This window comes from Symphodus melops, assembly GCF_947650265.1.
Source record: "Symphodus melops genome assembly, chromosome: 1".
In the NCBI taxonomy this organism is placed as follows: Eukaryota; Metazoa; Chordata; class Actinopteri; order Labriformes; family Labridae; genus Symphodus; species Symphodus melops.
Window position 1 is genome coordinate 37,888,395 of NC_136691.1, and position 20,195 is coordinate 37,908,589.

Sequence of the window (20,195 nt, forward strand, 5' to 3'; positions counted from 1 at the left end):
CTTCATGAAATCAATAAAGTTGAATAAAAAAAAATAGACCATGGTAAATCCCTGGGGATTTTCTGTTTTTCCTGTTGAGAAAATTGTAGCTTAAAGTAGCCTGGAGAGGCTGACAAAAGAATTTCTCTCCCTGAGTGAATCTGCTTAGTGAGCTCTATGACATCTGCAACTAATGTGGAGTTGAACAGGAGTTCAAACTGCAGACATAATTCAGTTTTGCTTTTTTCTTATAATTATTCAAAACGTTTTGCCTTTCTATTTACAAGTTTTTTGTAAACCTTTTACTTCTGCAGATTTTAGCCAGTTCTCATCTCAATTCTTAATCAACAAAGTTCAAACGCAATTTCAGAAGTGAGAGGAAACACACTGTAACTTCACAATGTATGTGAACTCTTCTGGAGCTGAAAGTGGATCTTATTCGCTGACCTTTCTGGGAAAGAAAGTAGGAAGACATCACTCTGTGGCTCCTGCAGGCAAACAACGTGAGTCTAAAACAATTCAATGCATGCCCTTTTATTCACTTGCATATGATGCCCTTACAATTACAATGATTTCTGTATCAGAAATCAGATTATATATTGTAGAGGAAGCTGTTCTGAGAGTTAAACATGTTGCAGGAAGATGTGAAGCTAGACATGGTTTAAATATTTCAGCTGCTTGGCTGACTCTGTTGTAAAGCAGCGGAGCATTCAGAGCATCAGAACAAACGTAACACATTGTTCCTGCCAGAGACTGGCTGAAGATCTGGGTATACTAGGTACACTAAAACCATAATAGAAGGCACGCACAAAAGACTAACACATGCAATGTTATCTTTACTGTTATTAGCATAACAGCCACCACAGCTGTTGCAGAAACTAATTCAATTCAATTTTATTGGTAGTATGGAGCGAATGTATTCTAAATAAAAATGGGTATACAAAAACTTTTTTTCAAGAGAATTTTAACTCAGTTCTTTTTAATAAATTATTTTCATTTTTCACTTTCATACATATTATAATATTTGAGGACATATTTTTATCAGTTGCAGATTTCAGGTTTGGGCTTCAGATACAGATTTTTACAGTTTCAAACAGTCTTTTTCTCTTTCAGCTTAGAGGGGCATGGAATCATGAGTGAAAAAGAAGGCCTAGGCCCATGTAACCCACTATGATTAATTCATGTATAACAAAGTTTAACATCAGTTAGCTCACGCGGCTAACACAGAAGGAGAAATGTTGTTTAGCGCTTGTGTCGGTCTGTATACCAATCAGAGGCCGAATTTGCGATCAGTTGACGTGATGTAAGGGTTAATGTGAAAACCCAGCCTGAAGCATGACAGCCTGCAAACAGGCAGCACAAAAACTGATTTCAATGGATGGAGGAAAGGGACTATAGCAATATATCGATGTCAGGTATAAGAATCGATTTAAATCAGAAAATCTATTTGTTTAGATCCAGTCCTAATAGAAAGTGATGAAGGCAACGTGATTAGAGCCTTTTTTGTTAGTTGTCACTCATGATTACATGCCCCTCTCAGTTGGTGCCACGCCCCCACACCGTATCAGGGCCAAAAGTCTGAAACTGAAGAAATACCATCTGAAAATGTTCTGTTTTTCCTGTTGAGAAAATTGTAGCGTAAAGTAGCTTGGAGAGGCAGACAAAAGGATTTCTCTCCCTGAGTTAATCTGCTGTGTGAGCTCTATGACATCTGCAATGTGGAGTTGAACAGGAGTTCAAACTGGCAATCTGAAAGTGAATAAAAGAAATGAAAGCAAAAAGAAAAATGATTTGAAACTGTAAAAATCTGGATCTGAAGCTGAAACCTAAAATCTGCAACTGCAAAAAGACCACAAATATTAAAATATGTAAGAAATTGGAAAATGAAAATAAATAACGTGCTAAACAGAATTGAATCAACATCATGTTAAACTTGAAAAACTGTTAGTAGACTTATCTTTATTTTGAATACATTGATTTATTTGTCAGATTTCAAGCTCCAAACTTGAACTTTCAGTTTCAATTTTTTTTTCACATGATCATAACTTTTGGCCCTGATTTAGCTCCATTATAGCACATTTCACACAAACGTAAGCTCAATGTGCTTTGCAGAAGACAACGATAAACAAACACAATACAAAATCCTTTAAAAAAAAAGAAAAGAAAAAAAGCTTTTAAAAAGTTCTACAGTTTCTACAGACTTCAGGTCAGCAGGTAGTTTCTTCCACAAAATGAATGAATGTCAAAAGGTGTGCTGGTTACAATGGCCTCATGCCTGTATTAAGTCACAGTAACATCTGCCATCTTCTGTCCAGATGGTTCCTTATCTGTAAACAGTTTGTACTGTAGATTATTTTAAGCATACGTTCTTATCTTTTCATCTTTATCTTCATCTTTATTATTTTTTATCTTTGTATACTCCATACTCCAGCATCAATAGTGTCCTCTTAGTTTGGAATGCAGGAGTTAAAATATTTCAGGCTTGATTTTTCTGCACCATAACTATGACTCTTCTCAGGCGCCTGGGAGCCGACTAACAGGTCTAACTGTCCTGAGGACCCTGTGGTGTCCTTGCAGCCTGGACGGGTCCCAGTGGCAGCACTGGTGCCAGAGGATTTACCAGGCAGTGTACCAGAGCTGGAGGAAGAGAGGCCATGTCCCATAATTCACAACACACAATTTGAGCAATACAAGGAAAGATCCACAGGTTAGAACAACAGCAACCTCTCCACCTACCCCTAAACACATACACACACACACACACACACACACACACACACACACACACACACACACACACACACACACAAACCATACAAAACCATTCAAGGTCACCTTCAGATGAGAGTTGTTTTTCCTTCCAACTTTTCTCTGTAATTCCTGACATATTCTCTTTTTCTTTACTAAAAGGTGTTTCTGGGAGGAAAGTATCAGCATGACGACACGCCCACATTCCTGTATGAGGAAAGAGAGAGGGGAGAGGGTGGGATATATCTGAGAAAGTCGTATTAAGAGGGAAAGATTTCATGGAATGTTTTAATATTGTAGATAAACTTAAAGGATAAATCTGTTTTTAAATATACAAAAACAAACAACCAATCTGAACAAGAATGCAAGTCAAGATTATTCAATTTAGATAACACAGCGTCATAACTAAATCATAAAGATGTAAACCGTGTTTTAAATCTAATAAATACATGTTAAAAGATGAATTGAGATGTTTGTGTTTTATTTGTTTGAAAACTTGTCATATAAATAAATGATTAATGCAGCATAAATAAACATGGGAAAAAATGGAAAATAAAATTGTCAATAACTGTCTTGAATTCCTCCAGTTGTAAAATGTGTTAGTTCTTTTTATAGTGAAGATTTAGAGCTCAATCAGGGTTAAAACACACACACACACACAAGAATGAAATATGAGCTAAGCAGTACAGTCTCACATATCACATAACTATTCACCAGTCAAATGCATCTTTGATCTTGATTCAGATAAATCTGTATCATATTATTATTACATGTTGGTACATCTTGGTGCTATTTCAATTACCCAGCACATTAACTCTACTACAAAGAATGAGGTAAAGGAAGTATGTGTTAAGACTTGCTATTACTTTAACTCTCCCCTGTCTACTTCATATTCCACTCCCTGAACTGTTCCCATGCATTTGTTTAACTGTTAAAGCTGTCATCCATCACAAAACACCGTGGATGAAGAGGTGGGCCGCGTTCAGGCGCTTGATTGGAGCCGATCGCGATAAGCACCCAGGACAAGAGGCCAACCAAGGTGCTGTAAAAAGATGAAGCAATATTGAGCAAGAAAGTTGGACCTGGAGTTGTTCATGTTAAGGCAGTAAAGCCAGCTGCTCCTGGCTGATCACTTTTATACATGTGCTCTGAACACTATAGCCATTAACAGTTTGTTATTTCTGCAGGTTTGTCAGAATCTCAGCTGTCAGACAGCAGTGATGCAGCTCAGGCTGCAGGATCAGAGAGGTCGCAAGATATCAAGATCTACATCCCATACGAGTCAGCTGAACTCTGCATCGCTCAGGTTACATCAAATATTGTGTCTCCAACATCTTTAGGTTTCTACTGAAAGTAAGAGTAACATAGAATCACTAAATATCTCCAGAAATAATTACTGTAAAACAACAGTTGTGAAAATGAAACTTTTAGAAAAGTGAATCAAAGCTGTGTTTCACTGATCGTTATTACACACAAAAAACAATGAAGCCAGTGTCAGACACTGTGTTCTTCATCACTCTCACATGGTGCCCTGGTGCTGCTGGTCTGACCCTCGAGGGCATCTGATCGTTCTGTGCTACAGGGGACCAGTTAATATATATTTGCCGTGTGTCTGTGTGTTCTCCACATTACTTATACAGATAGCGGAGGACATGGAAGCAATGAAGAGGAGACACCTGGAAATGGTGCAGGAGCTGGAAGACAACTTTCAGGTCACAGCCAGAGAGAACCAGGTGAGTGTGTTTTCTCAATATGAGATTGCTCATATGAACAGTAACAAATGCCTTATTGTGCAATCAGGAGTGGACTGTGCAAAGGATCAGATCTCACTACCAGAACAAGCTAAACACTCTAAGGAGAATCCTAGATGTCTATCAGGAAAAGGTGGAGAAGAAGAATGCAGACTGGGAGAGAAAAGTTGCGGTCAGTAATGTTTGTTTGTCAGTAGGTTACTCTCCCTTCTGTCACAGTTAAGTCTTATTTTTCAAATCCAACCGACTTCCTGCAATTTCCTCTCTTTTTATTAAAGTATCTGAAGTAGCACACTGTTCATGCAGATGGTCATATTGGTGCACATGTCACAGATTATAGCTGAACCATTAAAGCGCTTTACTTCTTTTATAAGTATTCCTTTTTATTGCTTGGTTCTCCTCCATGCAGGCTTTGACGGCACAGATCGAGCAGCTGCAGGAGGAGCAGAGAGCCGAGAGCAGGAGGAGTAAAGAGGATGCTCAGCAGTGGCACAGAGAAAAGGTTGGAAAAAAGACTGGCTGGCTTTACAAACTCAAACGACTTCCTCTTAACTGTAGCTCCGCCTTGTGGTCATATTTGAGAACAAAGTTTTATTTTTTTATATTACAAAAATGTTGAATAAACTTTGTCTCCCTTTCAGAGCAAAATGTTGGAGGTGTTTTCCAGCAGGCTGGATATCCTGCACAACCACCAGGCCTCTAGTGAGTTAGCACACTTTCATAGACTTGCAAAAATCCCTTGCCTGTGCAAATTAAAACTATTTCCTGTGACCCTGACCAGCAATACAGGAACTCCAGCTGGCCAGACAAGAAGTAGGGAAGGTCCAAGAGACGTTGATGGTTTTATCACAGGAGCGGGAGGAAGCCTCAAAGGAAGGTGAACGCTCAAAGAATGAAGACCTGTCTGCACAACAACAAACTGTGGTATTATTCATTTTTTTTAATATTGTATTACTTTATTTTATTTACTTTCTTGTATTTAAAAAAGTACACCTGCACAGCTCTGTTAATTTGATATTGAATCTTTGTTTATTCTTATATTGTACATAATTTTGTGTTTTACTTTTTACTAAGCTTTAGCAATGTTAATATATGTTTTCTATGCTAATAAAGCCCATTGAATATTTCAGCAGATCACAAAAGGAATCCTGCTTTTACAATGTCTTGGGGAGTAAATGTAGAGAAAATGATCAGATATTATCACATTAAATATGCTTGAACAATATTTGAATGATATCACACATTTCAGGAGCATGTGAATCAACCATCAGCAGACAAAAACAAACAGTTTCCTTTGGATTTTTTTTGCACTGAGCCTTTAAATTGGTTATTGACATAGGAGTGCAATGATTCAGATCAGCCACTGGAGGGGGCCAAAGCCCGTCTGGAGGAGCTGAAGGAGAGTCTGTACCAGAAGGAGAGAGAGCTCACAGAACTGCTGGAGGCAGAGAGGAGCCCTGTTCCCCTTGTCCCTTTGCCTCCCTGCAGTGTCCTGCTCCCCACAGTCATACACAAGGTGCTGCTCAACATTATAAAAAACTATATTATTAATACTGTTGTTATTATTAAAACTACTAATACTACACACTTCATGTGTGTAATTACGAAAGTAGTAACAGAGAAGTAACACACCTTGTTTATTTTGCTGACTCGTCCTGTATTCTATAGGCTCATGCTATTTGCAGTGCAGCGGCTGAGACCAGAGCTCTTCTGGATCAAATGATTAGGGAGAACCGGGTCGCTCTGGTTGAAGTCAGAGATCAACTGGACCATCTACAGGTGTCACGTGAAGACAATTATGAAAGAGAAGGCAAAACACTTGACCAAGAAAGGTTAGTAATTATGGCGACATTTTAAACATTTAAAAATGAATGACTGTCTCAATATCAGTAAATATAGAAGTGAATCATACAGCTGATCCTCGTGTTTTTTTGTTTTTTTTAGTTTAGATGGACATGAGACAGGTTTGTCTTCACGAGAAACACTTAAAGGATTTGAGGTCTCTCTACTGGCTTTGGACTGCATCAAAACTGGAGAGAGCCCTGAGATATATGGTAACAAGATATCTGAAATCATTTGAATCAGAACATTCTATATAAATAGATATTTAAATGCACAATATTTATTCAGCAATAACTTAACTATTCACTGTAATACTGTAAGTCTTCTGTATGGTTCTGTCTGAGTGTTAGGTGCATCACTTAAATCAGTTGTATTAATAGTCTCTGTTTTGCTCAGACGGTAATGAAGTGTCAGAACTAGAGGACATCTTGGGGAAAGGGACGATCAGAAGCACAGAGGGAGTGAAGAGTGTTGGTCAGCAACTCCTCCTGCTGCAGGAACAGGTTGGTCTTTTACACGGCTCATTATGCATTCAGTTCCCAAGGAGTCTCTACACAGAGCACCTTCCTACCAGCAGAACTCCAATGGCGCTGATACATTAATATATTGGGCTACCATGTGCCACTGGATTCACTATAGTCTGCCCCCTTATGCATACTATAAAAGACTTATCTGTGTGTTGTCACACTTTTCTCACAAGCTGAAGCAAGTTAAAGAGGAGAATAAGAAAATAATTGAGAACTACACTTCAGAAAGGACACTGAGGAAGAAGTACTACAATATGGTAGAGGACATGAAAGGTAAAAGCTAACCAGCTCTAGTGGTAATGCTTCGATGAGCTCATGTTATCCCACTCTTTACTTCGTGTTTCTTTTCTTATTTGTTTCTTAGGTAAAATCCGAGTATTCTGTCGGATTCGACCAGTGAGCCGAACTGAAGTTGCACAGGATCAGGATGAAGCTATCGTTGTGAAAAAAATCGATGATTTCTCTGTCACTGTTGAAACTTTGCGTGGGCAGAGAGACTTTCAGTTTGACAAGGTGTTCAGTGCTGAAGCTTCTCAGGAAGACCTGTTTCACGACACCCACAGGTAAGGGACAGAGCACAATGTTTAATAATATACCAAAACACATAATACAACCAACACAACAAACACAAAAGTTTGATTTGATCTGCCAACTTTGTGACAATAAAGTTATGAAGTTGCACCAAAAAGGACAGTTGTTTCAGCCACACTGTTAAACATACTGATGGGTGCAAATGAGAGGTTTGTGATTTTAGGTTAACAGAGAAATGTGAAGCTCAAGAGTTTGAGCTATATTTCTCCCACAGGCTCATCCAGTCGGCTCTTGATGGTTACAATGTCTGTATCTTTGCGTATGGCCAAACGGGTTCAGGGAAGACCTTCACCATGGTAGGGGACAAGGAGCAGAAGAACCTGGGGATCATGCCAAGATCTTTTAATGCCATATTTGATTTCATTCAAGAGAACAGCTCAAAATTTAACTTCAAGGTAACTAAGATCTAATCTTATTCGAGAGATGGGACACATCATACATTTAAATTGAATAATAAAAACCTGACATTCTCCTTGTTCCTCAGGTTTCTGCCTATATGCTGGAGCTGTACAACGACAGACTGCAAGATCTCTTTGTGAGCCCGACTGGAGAGGCCCATGCTCAGCCCCAGTCCCACGGCCAGGCCAGGCGGGTGGAGATCAAGAGGAACAGAAAGGGGGTTGTGTTCGCACAAGGAGCAGAGACAAAGGAGGCTTCCAGCGCTCAGGAGCTCTACGCTCTGTTCCAGCAGGCCTGCGCCAACCGACACATCTCCGCCACCAGTGAGTCCGCTGTACCGTGCCATGGTGCCCAGTTCATACTGGGCCCTGCTAAATGGTTTGGATTAATCCTGTTACTCACAGTCAGTGTGAGGGGGCGGCAGAAGGGACGTCATTACTGAGCATTGCCAATATGTGAATTAGCGCAGAGGATAAAGAGGAGCAACATTGTTCTCTAGATGCTCTCAAGTCATCAGAGCTGAAGGATGAAGTTAAAGTTTGGAGCCCCTAAAATAAAGAACTAAACTAAATACCAGTAAAGTCAGTTAATGATGGATACTGGCAAGGTCACACACTTCTATTCGTTCAAACATTATGGGAAGATAGGTGGAACATTTTTTTATTACAAATAAATGAGTTGTCACATTTTATATCTATATTTTCATGGGTAACTTTTGTTTGACCAGTAATATTGACTGCTTGCTTACAGCTGAAATAATTTATTGATTAAATTATACAATCAATAAATTAAATATAATATTTAATAAATAAAAATAATATTAAATATATTATTATCATTAATATTATTATTATTGATGATGATGATAATAATAATAATAATAATAATAATAATAATAATAATAATAATAATATAACCTGGAAAAAACCTTAACCTGGGAAAAAGATCTATATTTGAAGATTTGCAGCTTTTTTCTGTACGTATAATATTAGATTGATATAGATGAAATCATTTATCAATAACATCATGATCATCAGTTTATTATATATATATACACACACGAACACACACACACACACACACACACACATATATATATATATATATATATATATATATATAATGTTGCATCAATCAGATGTCCATGAAGTATTTGATAGAACAGAAACAAAAAAACAAAAACAACAATATCAATGACCTAAGTCAATTCACAGCTGTTCTTTCTGTGTCTGTTTCCAAAGAGATGAATTTGGAGAGTTCCCGCTCCCATCTTATAATTGGCATCATGGTGGAGAGCAGGAATCTGACCAACGGGAGTGTTAGCACCGGGAAGCTGAGTTTGGTGGACCTGGCAGGCAGTGAGCGTGCAGCTAAGACTGGTGCCAAAGACCACCAGCTAAAGGTTAAATCACATGTTATATTTTGATTGGCTCATCCTGTCATTACAAAGCTGATTTAAAGTATCAGATATCTCTCATGGCTTCTCTACACTCTCCTCTTCTCCTCTCTGCAGGAGGCAAACTCCATTAACAAATCTCTGAGCGCTCTGGGTGATGTGATCTCAGCTTTGTCTGCTGAACTGCCACACGTACCGTACAGAAACAGCAAGCTGACACAGGTCAGGAAGTTGCTTGTACTTTTTATTTGTGTTGTTAGGAGCTTTAACCCTGAGATAAGCATCTAACAAATGATATATTTGCATTTCGTTCTCTCTCAGGTGATGCAGGACTCCCTGGGTGGAAACGCCAAAACCCTCATGATCGTCAACATTTCTCCTTCAGAATCCAACCTGGATGAGACGCTCACATCTCTCATGTAAGAGATAAAAGAAGAGAGGATAGATTTGATAGATTGATTATTTGAATGCTAATTAACACCTGGACTTATTGAAAATTCCAGTTATGCAACCAGAGTGAAAGCCATAACCAACAATGCTCAGAGAAATGTGGACAGCAAAGAGATAGCCCAGTTGAAAGAGGTGCTTGTTGTCACTGTTACTTTTCCGCTGCCAGTTCCAAAAATATAATTTCTATGTTAAAAGAAAATTTGAAGAAAAAGCTAATCCATTTCTTTTTTCATAACAGGTGATCATGAAGCTGCGATCAGGACAGACGGTGGAGGAGGATGATGTTTGAATTTTTGTCTGAAACTGTATGGATGGTTCAATAATGCAATGAAAGGTGTTACATTTGGATCATCGTTAGAGCAATTTCTTGAGTGGCCTATGTTGAATATAACACACGATACAACATACTTTATTGACTCTTGGGGAAATGTATCTTGGACTTGTAAGGAACTTTCCGTTTGTGCAGATCTTCGGCAACCCAGGTGGACAATGTAGCCTTTCTGTATGTCTTTGCTGATCTTGTGTAAGACGTGTCTTCTGTTGTGTTTTTTTTTAATGTATCACTCTCTGTGAATCTTTTCCACAAAGAATGTTTACGCTCTTATATGCCTCATTGGACATCAAGATAGGGGGCAGTTGCAACAGTGGTTAACAATAGCTCAGAAATACTCAGTGTTGTTGCTCATGGCCTTGTTTGCTTTGATTAGTCATGTATATCACTGTAAATATTATTTAGTTTCCTGATACTTAATCATACTTAACTCAAAGTATCAAAAGAAGCCATGTATAAGTACTGGTCAACTTGTTACATTAAAAATCTTCTGTATTTTTTTCATCAAATAGTGTCTCTTTACTGTGAGCATCTGCAGTTGAAGCACAGCTGAAACAACTCATACACGACATTTTCCAGATATCTAAGAAGATTTTCAATAGTTAATACAGCTTAAGAAGTGAGATTTCTTTCTCAACCCTTACAGGAATACATTATTCCAAAAATGGTCAGAGTCAGTAACAAGAGACAGAAAGGAAATGGAAAACGTACTATAGAAGCAGAAAAATAAAACTGAAATACTGAAGGGGTAAAAGTACTACTGAGGTGACATCACTATAGGTAAACTCACTGTTGCGTTCATGGGTTTGCGTGCAGTTTGTTAATGGGAGCTGCCTGCATACTTCTATGGTAAAAAGCCCCCACAATTTAGTACAGGGCCCCACATGTAACTGAAGAGGCAAATGGAAGTCAGATGGTCATTCAATTTGCATTCCTATTGTTTATGAAAAAAGGCAGCGAGTTTGTTGCCCATTAGAGCTTGAGAGGTTAAGTCTCCAGGGTTCCGACCTGTTCCTATACGGTTGCAAGGTCATGTCCCAACACTGGGAACCAACACTCCCACACGCAAAGGCCCTGCTCTGCTATTATTGCATATTTGTTTTTTCAGTCAGGCTTGGGTTCTACAAAAAAAAAAAGATTCATGATTGAGTTAAAGAGAACCATTGTAAGATGAAGACACTAAATGTTTAAAAGAAACCAATTTGTAGGTGTCCATATATCAGAAGCCTATAAACCAATCTTTATTTGAGCCAGGGAGGCATGTCTACTCTGATTGTGAATCGTGAACCGTTTCTATAAGTAGTTCTTTTTTTGTCTGCATGTGGGCCAAATCTTCATTGTTTAGCATTTTTAGTCTGTAAAGAGGGCCTCACAAGTACTATGCCACATTAGAGCCACGATTTCTGGCTTTGCGTGCTTCGCGTTATTGGCTGCTTTAGATCAGAGTCCTCTCAGCACTTGTTCACAGTGATTTGTTATTCTTTAATGTCGGCTATAGTTTGAGACATACTGTGCTCTGTGGACTAGAAAACAAAGACACTGAGAGCTAGAGGAGAGGGGGCTGAGTTCTCATTCTCTGAGTGGGTTTTGTTAATTAATCTATGCAAACCAATTTACCACTGGACATGATTTGTGTAAATAGCCACACACAGGCCAATTGACAATGATTTCTTTGAAACAGTAAATGGCTTAGGGGATTTCGCCTGGCTTAGGGCTGTTTTTGACTATTTTGACTCAAGAAGAGTCTGATAAAGAAGAACAAGGGCAAACACATCAAAGTCGAGAGTTTCCACTTTATTGTCACAATATAAAGACTAAGATTTAACACGCAAACATATCATTGGGAGAAGACAAACAACACAGTAATTAACTTGAAAAAGAGTCAACTAATTCTACTATTTCCTTGTCTAAAAAATATAAAGAGGATAAGATGTCTTGAAACATTTTTAATTTAATGTGTTTATAAAAACATTTTGAATTCATTCAATTTCAACATGCTTGCATGATCACAATGAAAGCACACTGGTGTGAATAACGGACAGTATACGGTTAATGAGTAAGCTTGGAAAAATGTCAAGATTTACAAACTAGCAATAGAAACCACAAAGTATGGCTAAGACTTACATGAAAGTGATGAGTTAAAGAACTATCTTGTATTAAACCAACATACCAGACAAGTTGACCTGATGTAGCCCTACAGAACAATCCTGGGGAACATTAAAGTACTTTACATTGTTCTTAGTGGCTGGGTGAATATTTCGGGGATGACAATATTATCAGTGCGTTTAAAGTTTCCACTAAGCAATGGAACAATATGAGGTGAATGGCGTTAAGGCCAAAGGATATTAACTAGTGTGATACATATCCGTAGGCAATTTCTGGTCGAGCCAAACTGCTTGGCCACCTCTTCATAGGTTTTAATGTGCTTTGTCAGGAAAGTTCAATGCAACCAGGAAACCCTGGTGCTCTTTAGTGGTTCGACAGGAAGTTCATCATGCGTATTGCAACCAACACCACGAAAAAAAATTATGCTGATGTCTGATAGAATAGATTGTGCCAATGCAAACCTCCTGCTTGATCTCTGTCAACTTGGGATGTGTGGTATCAAATAGGAGGGGGGTTATGGAGGGTAAGGAACCGTCCCTGGTGAGCCAAGAGGGATATTCCCGTTTAGAGATGTAGCTCTCCAGAGCTTATGCAGTTGTCAAAAGTATCCCAGAGTTCTTCTGTTCTGGCAGATCTGGTGCCTATTCCACCAGCTGGGCATATGCCCGAGTGTCACATTTAGTCCAATTTAGAGCTGAAACTTTTGACCAATCAGTTGGACTTTAGCCCTGTTTGAGCTGCACGTGGGAGTAACTTTTACACCTAGCATAAAGACTATATCAGACTACTATCCAAGGTAACACTAACAGAAATGTAATAATCAGAAAACATGATGGTAGCAAGTTTATATAATGAATGTAGAAAAAGCCTTTAAGAATGGGAGGACAGTCAGCAGTGTTTGCAAACAAGTTCCCTTTAAATTTACTCAGACAGTGAGACCAAGCCTTGGTTGAATTAAGACACTCTTCTTTTAACTACAGCAGGTGTCAGACACAAAATGTTGTCTCCCGCACTGTCGGGGCTGACTGCTTTGAGTGTGTCTAATTTTAAAAAAAATTCAATTTGTCAATTTGAAGAAACTACTGATATATTATTTCAAGAAAAAAATGTGGGGGTTGCTCTGATGAAAAGTCAAAGACAGCAGATAAGGGTGGATTCTTGGGGCATTTTAAACCACTTGGGAGATGTGCCCAAGAGTTTTTGTGGGCTCTATGCTACCCGCCTTAGGTTTTTAAGTCTGTTTTAAGGAATCTTTAAACCTCCTTTTCTCTCTCCCACTTTCATCCAAATTGAACCAACCTGAGGATTTCTGTCTTTCCTTTCTTTTTGAATGGGGGACATCTTCTTTCACAGAATATCTTATTATCTCTGCGATTTCCTTTTTTTTAAGATGTTTCTCAAGGAAGTTGAGTTAGGTGACTGTGATAGCTGCCATTTTTTAATTTTGATATCATTTCTTAATCTTATATACTTTATTATTCCCCGATGGAGGAAATTCTACTTTGCAGTCTGTTATTTAAGAGACATGCTTCTCACACACATGCACATGCAGGACACGCTGTGGACATGCATTAATGGAGAAATGTCAGAGTGTAACTGCAGCTCCTGAACTTGTGGGGATTCGGTGCCTTGCTCAAGGGCACCTTGGCAGTGCTCGAGAGGTGGTCTGGCACCTTTCTAGCTACCAAATCAACTTCCAAATTTTGGTCAGCATCGGGACTTGAACCGGCGACCCTCCCGATTGGGCTACTGCGGCCCCCAAATATGTCTGTATGCATGCATGCTCTGCTCATAGGGCCTTTACAGCACTCTGAATTCCACCTATTCAGCCTAGTATATTGGTTTCTCCTTTACAATTTGTGTTGTTTTTTCCTCTCTTTGTATTTTGATGAGCATTTGGGCTGCGAGCTAGCATGTATGAAAGATACTTTATGAATGTAAATTAAGTGCAGTCTGCTGTTCCTTCTCTTGTAGGTTCACAATCTGATCCTGCTGTGTTATTTATGGTGTTCTTCCTGCTGGGAAGTCTGGGTTCTCTCTTTCACAAACTGCAATGCAAGCACTGTATAGCACTTCGAGGCTCTAAGCTCTTTTTGTCTCATCTGCTAATGCAGTCCAAGCATGCGACTGGTCCCTTGCCGACTGCATTGTCCTCTCTCAGTGGATTCATAGAACATGATGGGCTACCTTGTATCATCCATGGCTGTGTTCTTGGAGATCTTTTGCTAACCGGTTCTTGCTGTTTGAGTTACTTCCATGTTTTTTTCTCCAGTTTAGCCCGTGTACTGCCTCCAGGTGAACTGCTTGGCTTTGTTTTCTGTAGGGTGTGTAGATTATTTGGATGGGTCCATGGTGTGAGGGCTTCTATCAATGGTGATTGGAAAAAGTAACGAGCAAGTCCAACCCTGGTGCAGATTTTTCTATTGTCCGTCAGGTTTACGTATCAACCCACCATTCTTTCCTGAATGCAAACTGCTCTGTACCTGTTAGTCACTGGTGTCCAAAATGAACAAAAAACAGCAGTGCAAAACTATAACAATATTTAAGATACCAATCCTGAATTCAATATTAGAGAGAGATAATCATAGAGTGAATTTGGTAAATTCATAAATGTCCCACAGGTAATTTAAATGCTATGGTCTGAAGGCTGAATCCATGGTCCAGGTTTAACTTCTCAATTTCCGCCATTTAAAGTGTCTGTAAAATCTTTTTGAAGACAAACCAGTACACTTTTTCAGGATGGATGATCATTTGAAAGAGATAACACTTTCAAAATGACTTAAAACTTTTTACTTAGGATCGAAGTTCCAATTAGTGTTTCTGCTTAGATCCTCTTTTATTCCTATGCATGCTTTACATTTTGCTTATAGAATTAGAAATGATTGACTTCACACTCTCTCTCTACATCCCTGAAAGATGCCTGACACTATATCTAATGTTAGTGTGGGGGAGGTCACAGAATGGATGGGAGAGGATTCAAAAACACAAGGGATATGTCTTAATATATTTTTTGCGTAACCCCTCAGAAGGCCGCTAAGAGAGACTTTGGAAATGATAGAAGATGTGTTAGCTTAACAGAGTTTGCCTGCAGCTACAATAAAAAGAGGAGGAGGAACAAGGGAAGGGGGATGAGGACAGGAAGAATACATGAGGGGGATGAGAACTGAAACAGACAATTGAAGAACTCTTAATTGATATGGAGGAGACAAGTTGAAACAAAGAGAAGAGGCGGGCCGAGAGTGAGGATGAACCCTGCATGAACACGGTTTGAGGCCTGAAGCACTGATCTGAAACAGCCTCTCTCTTCCTCCCTTACTGTTTAACTGTAACTCATACTAACTTAAGATAAAGGCTTTTTAAAGAGGGGCTGTTTTCAAACTACTTTCTTTTTTAATTCTGGTGGGACAGGAAGACAGTGGGACTCTATGTTCCAAAGCACTGGCGAAGAAGCACTCTGAATGACCCTTGATTGTCAGAGACACAAAGATAAAGTTAGTTCATATCTAATACTATTTTAGGCTAATTTTATAACCTTACACATTTGCACAAACATATTTTTCCCTTTTGTTGTCTGGTTTTGAAACACATTTCCCATTACAAAAAATCCATTCTGTTAACAGAGGTAATGTACAGTAGCTCTATCGCACTGACATGTTAAGCCAAATACAATGGCTATTAAATGTAATTTGTTGTGATGTTCCACAACTTCCATATAAAGAATTGTTTGACATGTTTGACAGTCTACACCCTCGAAAAGATGATAATCCTGTATGGACGTGGTTTCATAGTCAGGCCAAAATCAGTACTCAGATCCAGCTCCTGCCCTGGTACATTTTCTATTCGCAGCCCGTGGAGCAGAGTGGTCAGGAAGACAAACATCTCCAAACGGGCAAATTCGTCTCCAAGACATCGTCTCTTCCCCATGCCAAAGATAAGAACCTTTTCTGTTAGCTCCTTGTTGAGAAGTCCTGAGGAACCCAAGAAGCGATCAGGCCGAAATGTGTCCGGGTCACCCCAAAGATCACTGTGAGGAAGAAAGAAGATCAAAGATATAGTTTAAGAGAAAAACACATCCATACACAATTGAAAATTTGACATTGTTATGAGGAATGTACATAATTATACTCACCGGTCATGATTGACTTGAAATTGGTTGATGAAGACACACGTATCTTTGGGGATGAAATATCCATTCAGGGTGATGTTTCTCGTGGTACTGAAAGGGAAATACCAAAGCAAGCATCATCAACAACGCACTTTCAATTTGAATGTACTTTTAAATAAACTGCTTACCAGTGAGGAATGGTAAAAGGGACATATGAAGCATGACGAAAAACTTCATAGATGAACGCCTCTGTGAATGGCATCTTGGACTTATCTGAAAACAGAGGCAGTCTGGCTGTGCCAATGTACTCATCTAGAATAGAAGAAACATACACAAAACGTTTTTTAAGTGAAATTCAAAAATTTGAGCAATTCAACCATTTGTTGTTGTTATTTTATTGTACCAGAAGGATAAATGAAATTACTTATAAAAAGGCAGTATAGTTACATGGGGCTCCACATTAATTTTTATGTAACAATGAGGAGCTATATTGAATGCAGGGACCCTGAATTTTGATCTAAAATTAAATCAAATAACTCTTAGTCTTGATTATTGATACTATGAATCAGAGTTAGTTTTCATGCTAGACTAGAGTAAAAAGGCTGAGTTCCGTTTCTTAGCAGTTTCTAATATTGCATGATTGGGCACTTCACATATAATCACAATGGCAAAAGTTGGAGTTCCAAGAATGTTGCTCAGACTAATCCATGAATCATGTTTCCAGTTAAGGTAATAAGGCTTCTCAAAGAATGAATTGTTAAATGATAAATTAATTGAAGTGATGCATAATTGATGTTAAACTATGTGTATCAATGCTTTGCGTGTTTCGGCCTTTGTGCCAGCCGGGAACAACTCTCTAACCTTTCCTTCTATCTCAGGCTGTTTGTGCCTCGTTTACTGTTCTGATTCACCCTGTCTCCTCGTAGTGTCTCCCTTGCTCCCCCCCTTCTCTGTGTGAAAATGCAACGTGCCTCAGAACAGACAGTTCTGTCGACCCACTTCAAAAGTAGCTCTGGCGTCAGCAAATTGAACAGATCTTTTGTGGGTTTAGTGGCTAACTGTTCTTCAAGGGCATGAGGTTGGTCATTTAGTTGATTTCGCCTGGAAAAGTTGATACGTCCTAACACAGAGGTGAATTTACAACGTACTTGTCCCTGAAAACATCTTTTGGCTTTTTGGACACTTTCTTTGTGCTCATAGCTAATTTGATCTGATCTGTATCTCTATTTTATGTCTTACATATCTTCAATCTATCTTATTCATCTAATTGAGGGCTATTTTATGTGAAGCCCAATTTAAAAATAAACTTGTTCTCTACATTTTTCTGAATCAAAGAGCAGACTTCAGCTACATTGGTGATATGCTAATCATTAACTGGAAACATTGTGTGTTTTGACTATTTAGAATAGCATCAATTGTTTCACTGTTGATAAGATGAGCATCTAAATATGTTGATCTATTTAACCTACTGCAATTTTCCATAGACCATTCTCTGACTGTAAAGATGTATTGTGATACTCATACAATATGTGAGAAAATAGCACATGAAGTCATAATCTTCATTTTCAAACAGTACCTATCTCCTGGTGTATTCTAGCCTGGACATCGGGAAACTTGATCAGGTACAACATGCTCCACTGTAAACCAGCAATGATGGTGTCAAATCCTTCAGAAAATTGCAAAAACATAGCATATCTAAATCAAATAATCAACTGTACATCAACACAAACAATTTAAAGTCTTAACCAGCACTCTTTATCATCAGTGAGGTACAGTAGATTTTCAGTGTTTGAACCTGCTCCAAAGATGTCTATGACTGTGTGAATGATCTGAGAGTTGGAAAGAAGAGCCGTATCCTTATTTTCTTCTCTGTTCTCACAAAGTGAAATCAGAGCATCTGTTATGTCCCGGATACAGTTCTGCAAACACACAAACATGAAAGAAAATGATTTTGTTCAAGTCAGTCTTAAATCAATCTTGTTATCATTGAAACATCAAGATTTCTTTATCAACAATAAGTTGTCTTCGAGAGAAATGGAAATTAATACATATCAACTTAATGAATAAATAATAACACCCCTTTTTAAAATATTAACAGCACTTATTAAGACAGAGATAGTAATCAGTTATGGTTTGACACGTGTCTTTCAGTGGGATACTAATTCCTAATTAGAGTGCGTGCAAACATTTTATCCACTCTGCACAAAAACAAAGGTCCCTCCTAGGGAACTTGTTTGTTATTTTTTTGGCTACAGTTGAACTCACAGCTACTCCTGTGTGAATGCAATTCTAGATTAAAGTGGAAATGACAAATTACTCAGAAAGATCTAAAGAAAACAGCATCTAAAGGCACGCCTTCCCTACATTCGGCTTTGCTGAACTATGAATACTTTCCAGTCTTTTTAGTCCTAAAGATACATTAATGCAAAATTTTACACATTTCTATGTCCATTTTAATAAATACATATTTTGCACTACATGTCTCTTTAACCCCTACATTTTTTTTTCTTTTACTTTCCTTTTTTGCAGGTTTCCATTAAAACTCCAATAATCAAAACACAAGATACTAGCAAATGGGTTGGAATAAATGGCAACAATACATAGCTACAAAAAGCTAAGAAAGTGATTTTGTCTCCCAATAATTATAACCTCGATGTAAGTAACTGCAATGGGAAAAAAAGAATGATGTGCAAGTCTGCATTTCCTTTGAAACTGTGAATTTCTGTCCCTGACGGCTTACCTTATCAAAGGTGTTAATGTGTTCCTTGATGCTCTGCTCCATGAATCCATTCATCCTGCGGATGTGCTGGACCATCTTTCTCAGAGATGGGCTCGGAAAGTAGCGGAACACAGGGAAAAAATCAGCCAGGTTCCCTGCAGCAAAGATCCTCAGGACCTCGTTGTTGATGTGAACAATAGTGAGAAACTCCTTGTCGTTATAGTTGTACCTTTTACCAAAGCAGAGGGCACAGACAACATTTGCTACTGACGTTACCAGGGCCTTAACCGGATCTACACCTATCATATCCCCGTTAGCTGCAGCCTGTTGCTGAATCACCTCCACCATCTCTGCTGCCTCTGCACAGATGTGCTCCTCCAGCAGGCAGCTGGCACTGGATCCTCTGGGCTCAGCCTGTGAGAATGACCTGAGGGCATTCTTACACAGCTTTTTATGGAGCATCCAGGCTGGTCCGTACTTTTCACTGAAGGTCATACTGGTCCCGTTGGCTACTGCAGAAAAGGTGAACAGATCAGGTCTTCCAGCGAACGCTTCTCCTTGCCGAACCAGTGCTTGTCTGATGGTGGAGTAGCCACTCAGGACCACCACAGTCAGAGATCCGAGGCGCATCTGGAGTGAACATATAGACTTAATGATTTACCCTTGTTTTCTATCGATCAGAAAAAATGTCAACAATTCTCATTGTATTTACCTGGAAAACATCACCATACTGGAGCCTCAGACAGGTCAGGGAAAGATGAATCTGGTCCCCCATTTGGAGCAAATTACCGACAAGAGGCCATGGCGTGGGGCCAGGTGGAGGGGAATATTTTGCTTGCTCTAATTGGGGGTACTTATGGTAACTTTTTCGGACCCTGAGGGCGATCAGGAGGAGGGTAAGAAGACACAGAGCAACAGTGACACCAGACACAGAGGCAAAGGAGTTGTCTTCCATAGTCCCAAGCATCAGTCTCATCTTGCCAAGTAAACTGCAAACACCATAAAAGAGAGGGGGGATTTAAAAAAGAAGGAGGTAATGATCAAATGTAATCAATTAAAAAGGTTGTGACTTTAAAAAGGTGTGGTAGAATATTAACAGTGGAAAAGAAAAATAGTAAAAAAAAAGATATTTTTCAAAAACTTACCATGCAGTTTATGGTGTAAATATAAAAAGGAATAGATTTGGACCCAGATAACAGAAAGCAGAGCAGGGCCCCAAACTCTCAGGCAGAAGTTTGAGATCTGGTCTGC

General features: G+C 38.9%; 1 protein-coding gene and 1 long non-coding RNA gene across 2 annotated transcripts; one reads left to right on the forward strand and one right to left on the reverse strand.

The window, feature by feature from the left end:
• Positions 1-401: 401 nt before the first annotated feature.
• On the forward strand, positions 402-2,948 carry LOC306833901. Its single transcript, XR_013780428.1, has 3 exons — positions 402-482; positions 2,498-2,686; positions 2,890-2,948. It is a non-coding gene; the product is annotated as an uncharacterized lncRNA (long non-coding RNA).
• A 12,913-nt stretch (positions 2,949-15,861) lies between these two features.
• cyp1d1 (cytochrome P450, family 1, subfamily D, polypeptide 1) lies at positions 15,862-20,195 on the reverse strand (the record flags this gene model as incomplete). The annotated part of the gene is made up of 8 exons (XM_079359206.1): positions 20,090-20,195; positions 19,657-19,933; positions 18,966-19,574; positions 18,021-18,144; positions 17,802-17,891; positions 16,414-16,537; positions 16,250-16,336; positions 15,862-16,144 (listed from the first exon to the last, which is right to left on the reverse strand). The coding sequence occupies exons 2-8, from the start codon at positions 19,918-19,920 to the stop codon at positions 15,862-15,864; spliced, it is 1,581 nt and encodes a 526-aa protein (XP_079215332.1). The 5' UTR covers positions 19,921-19,933; positions 20,090-20,195.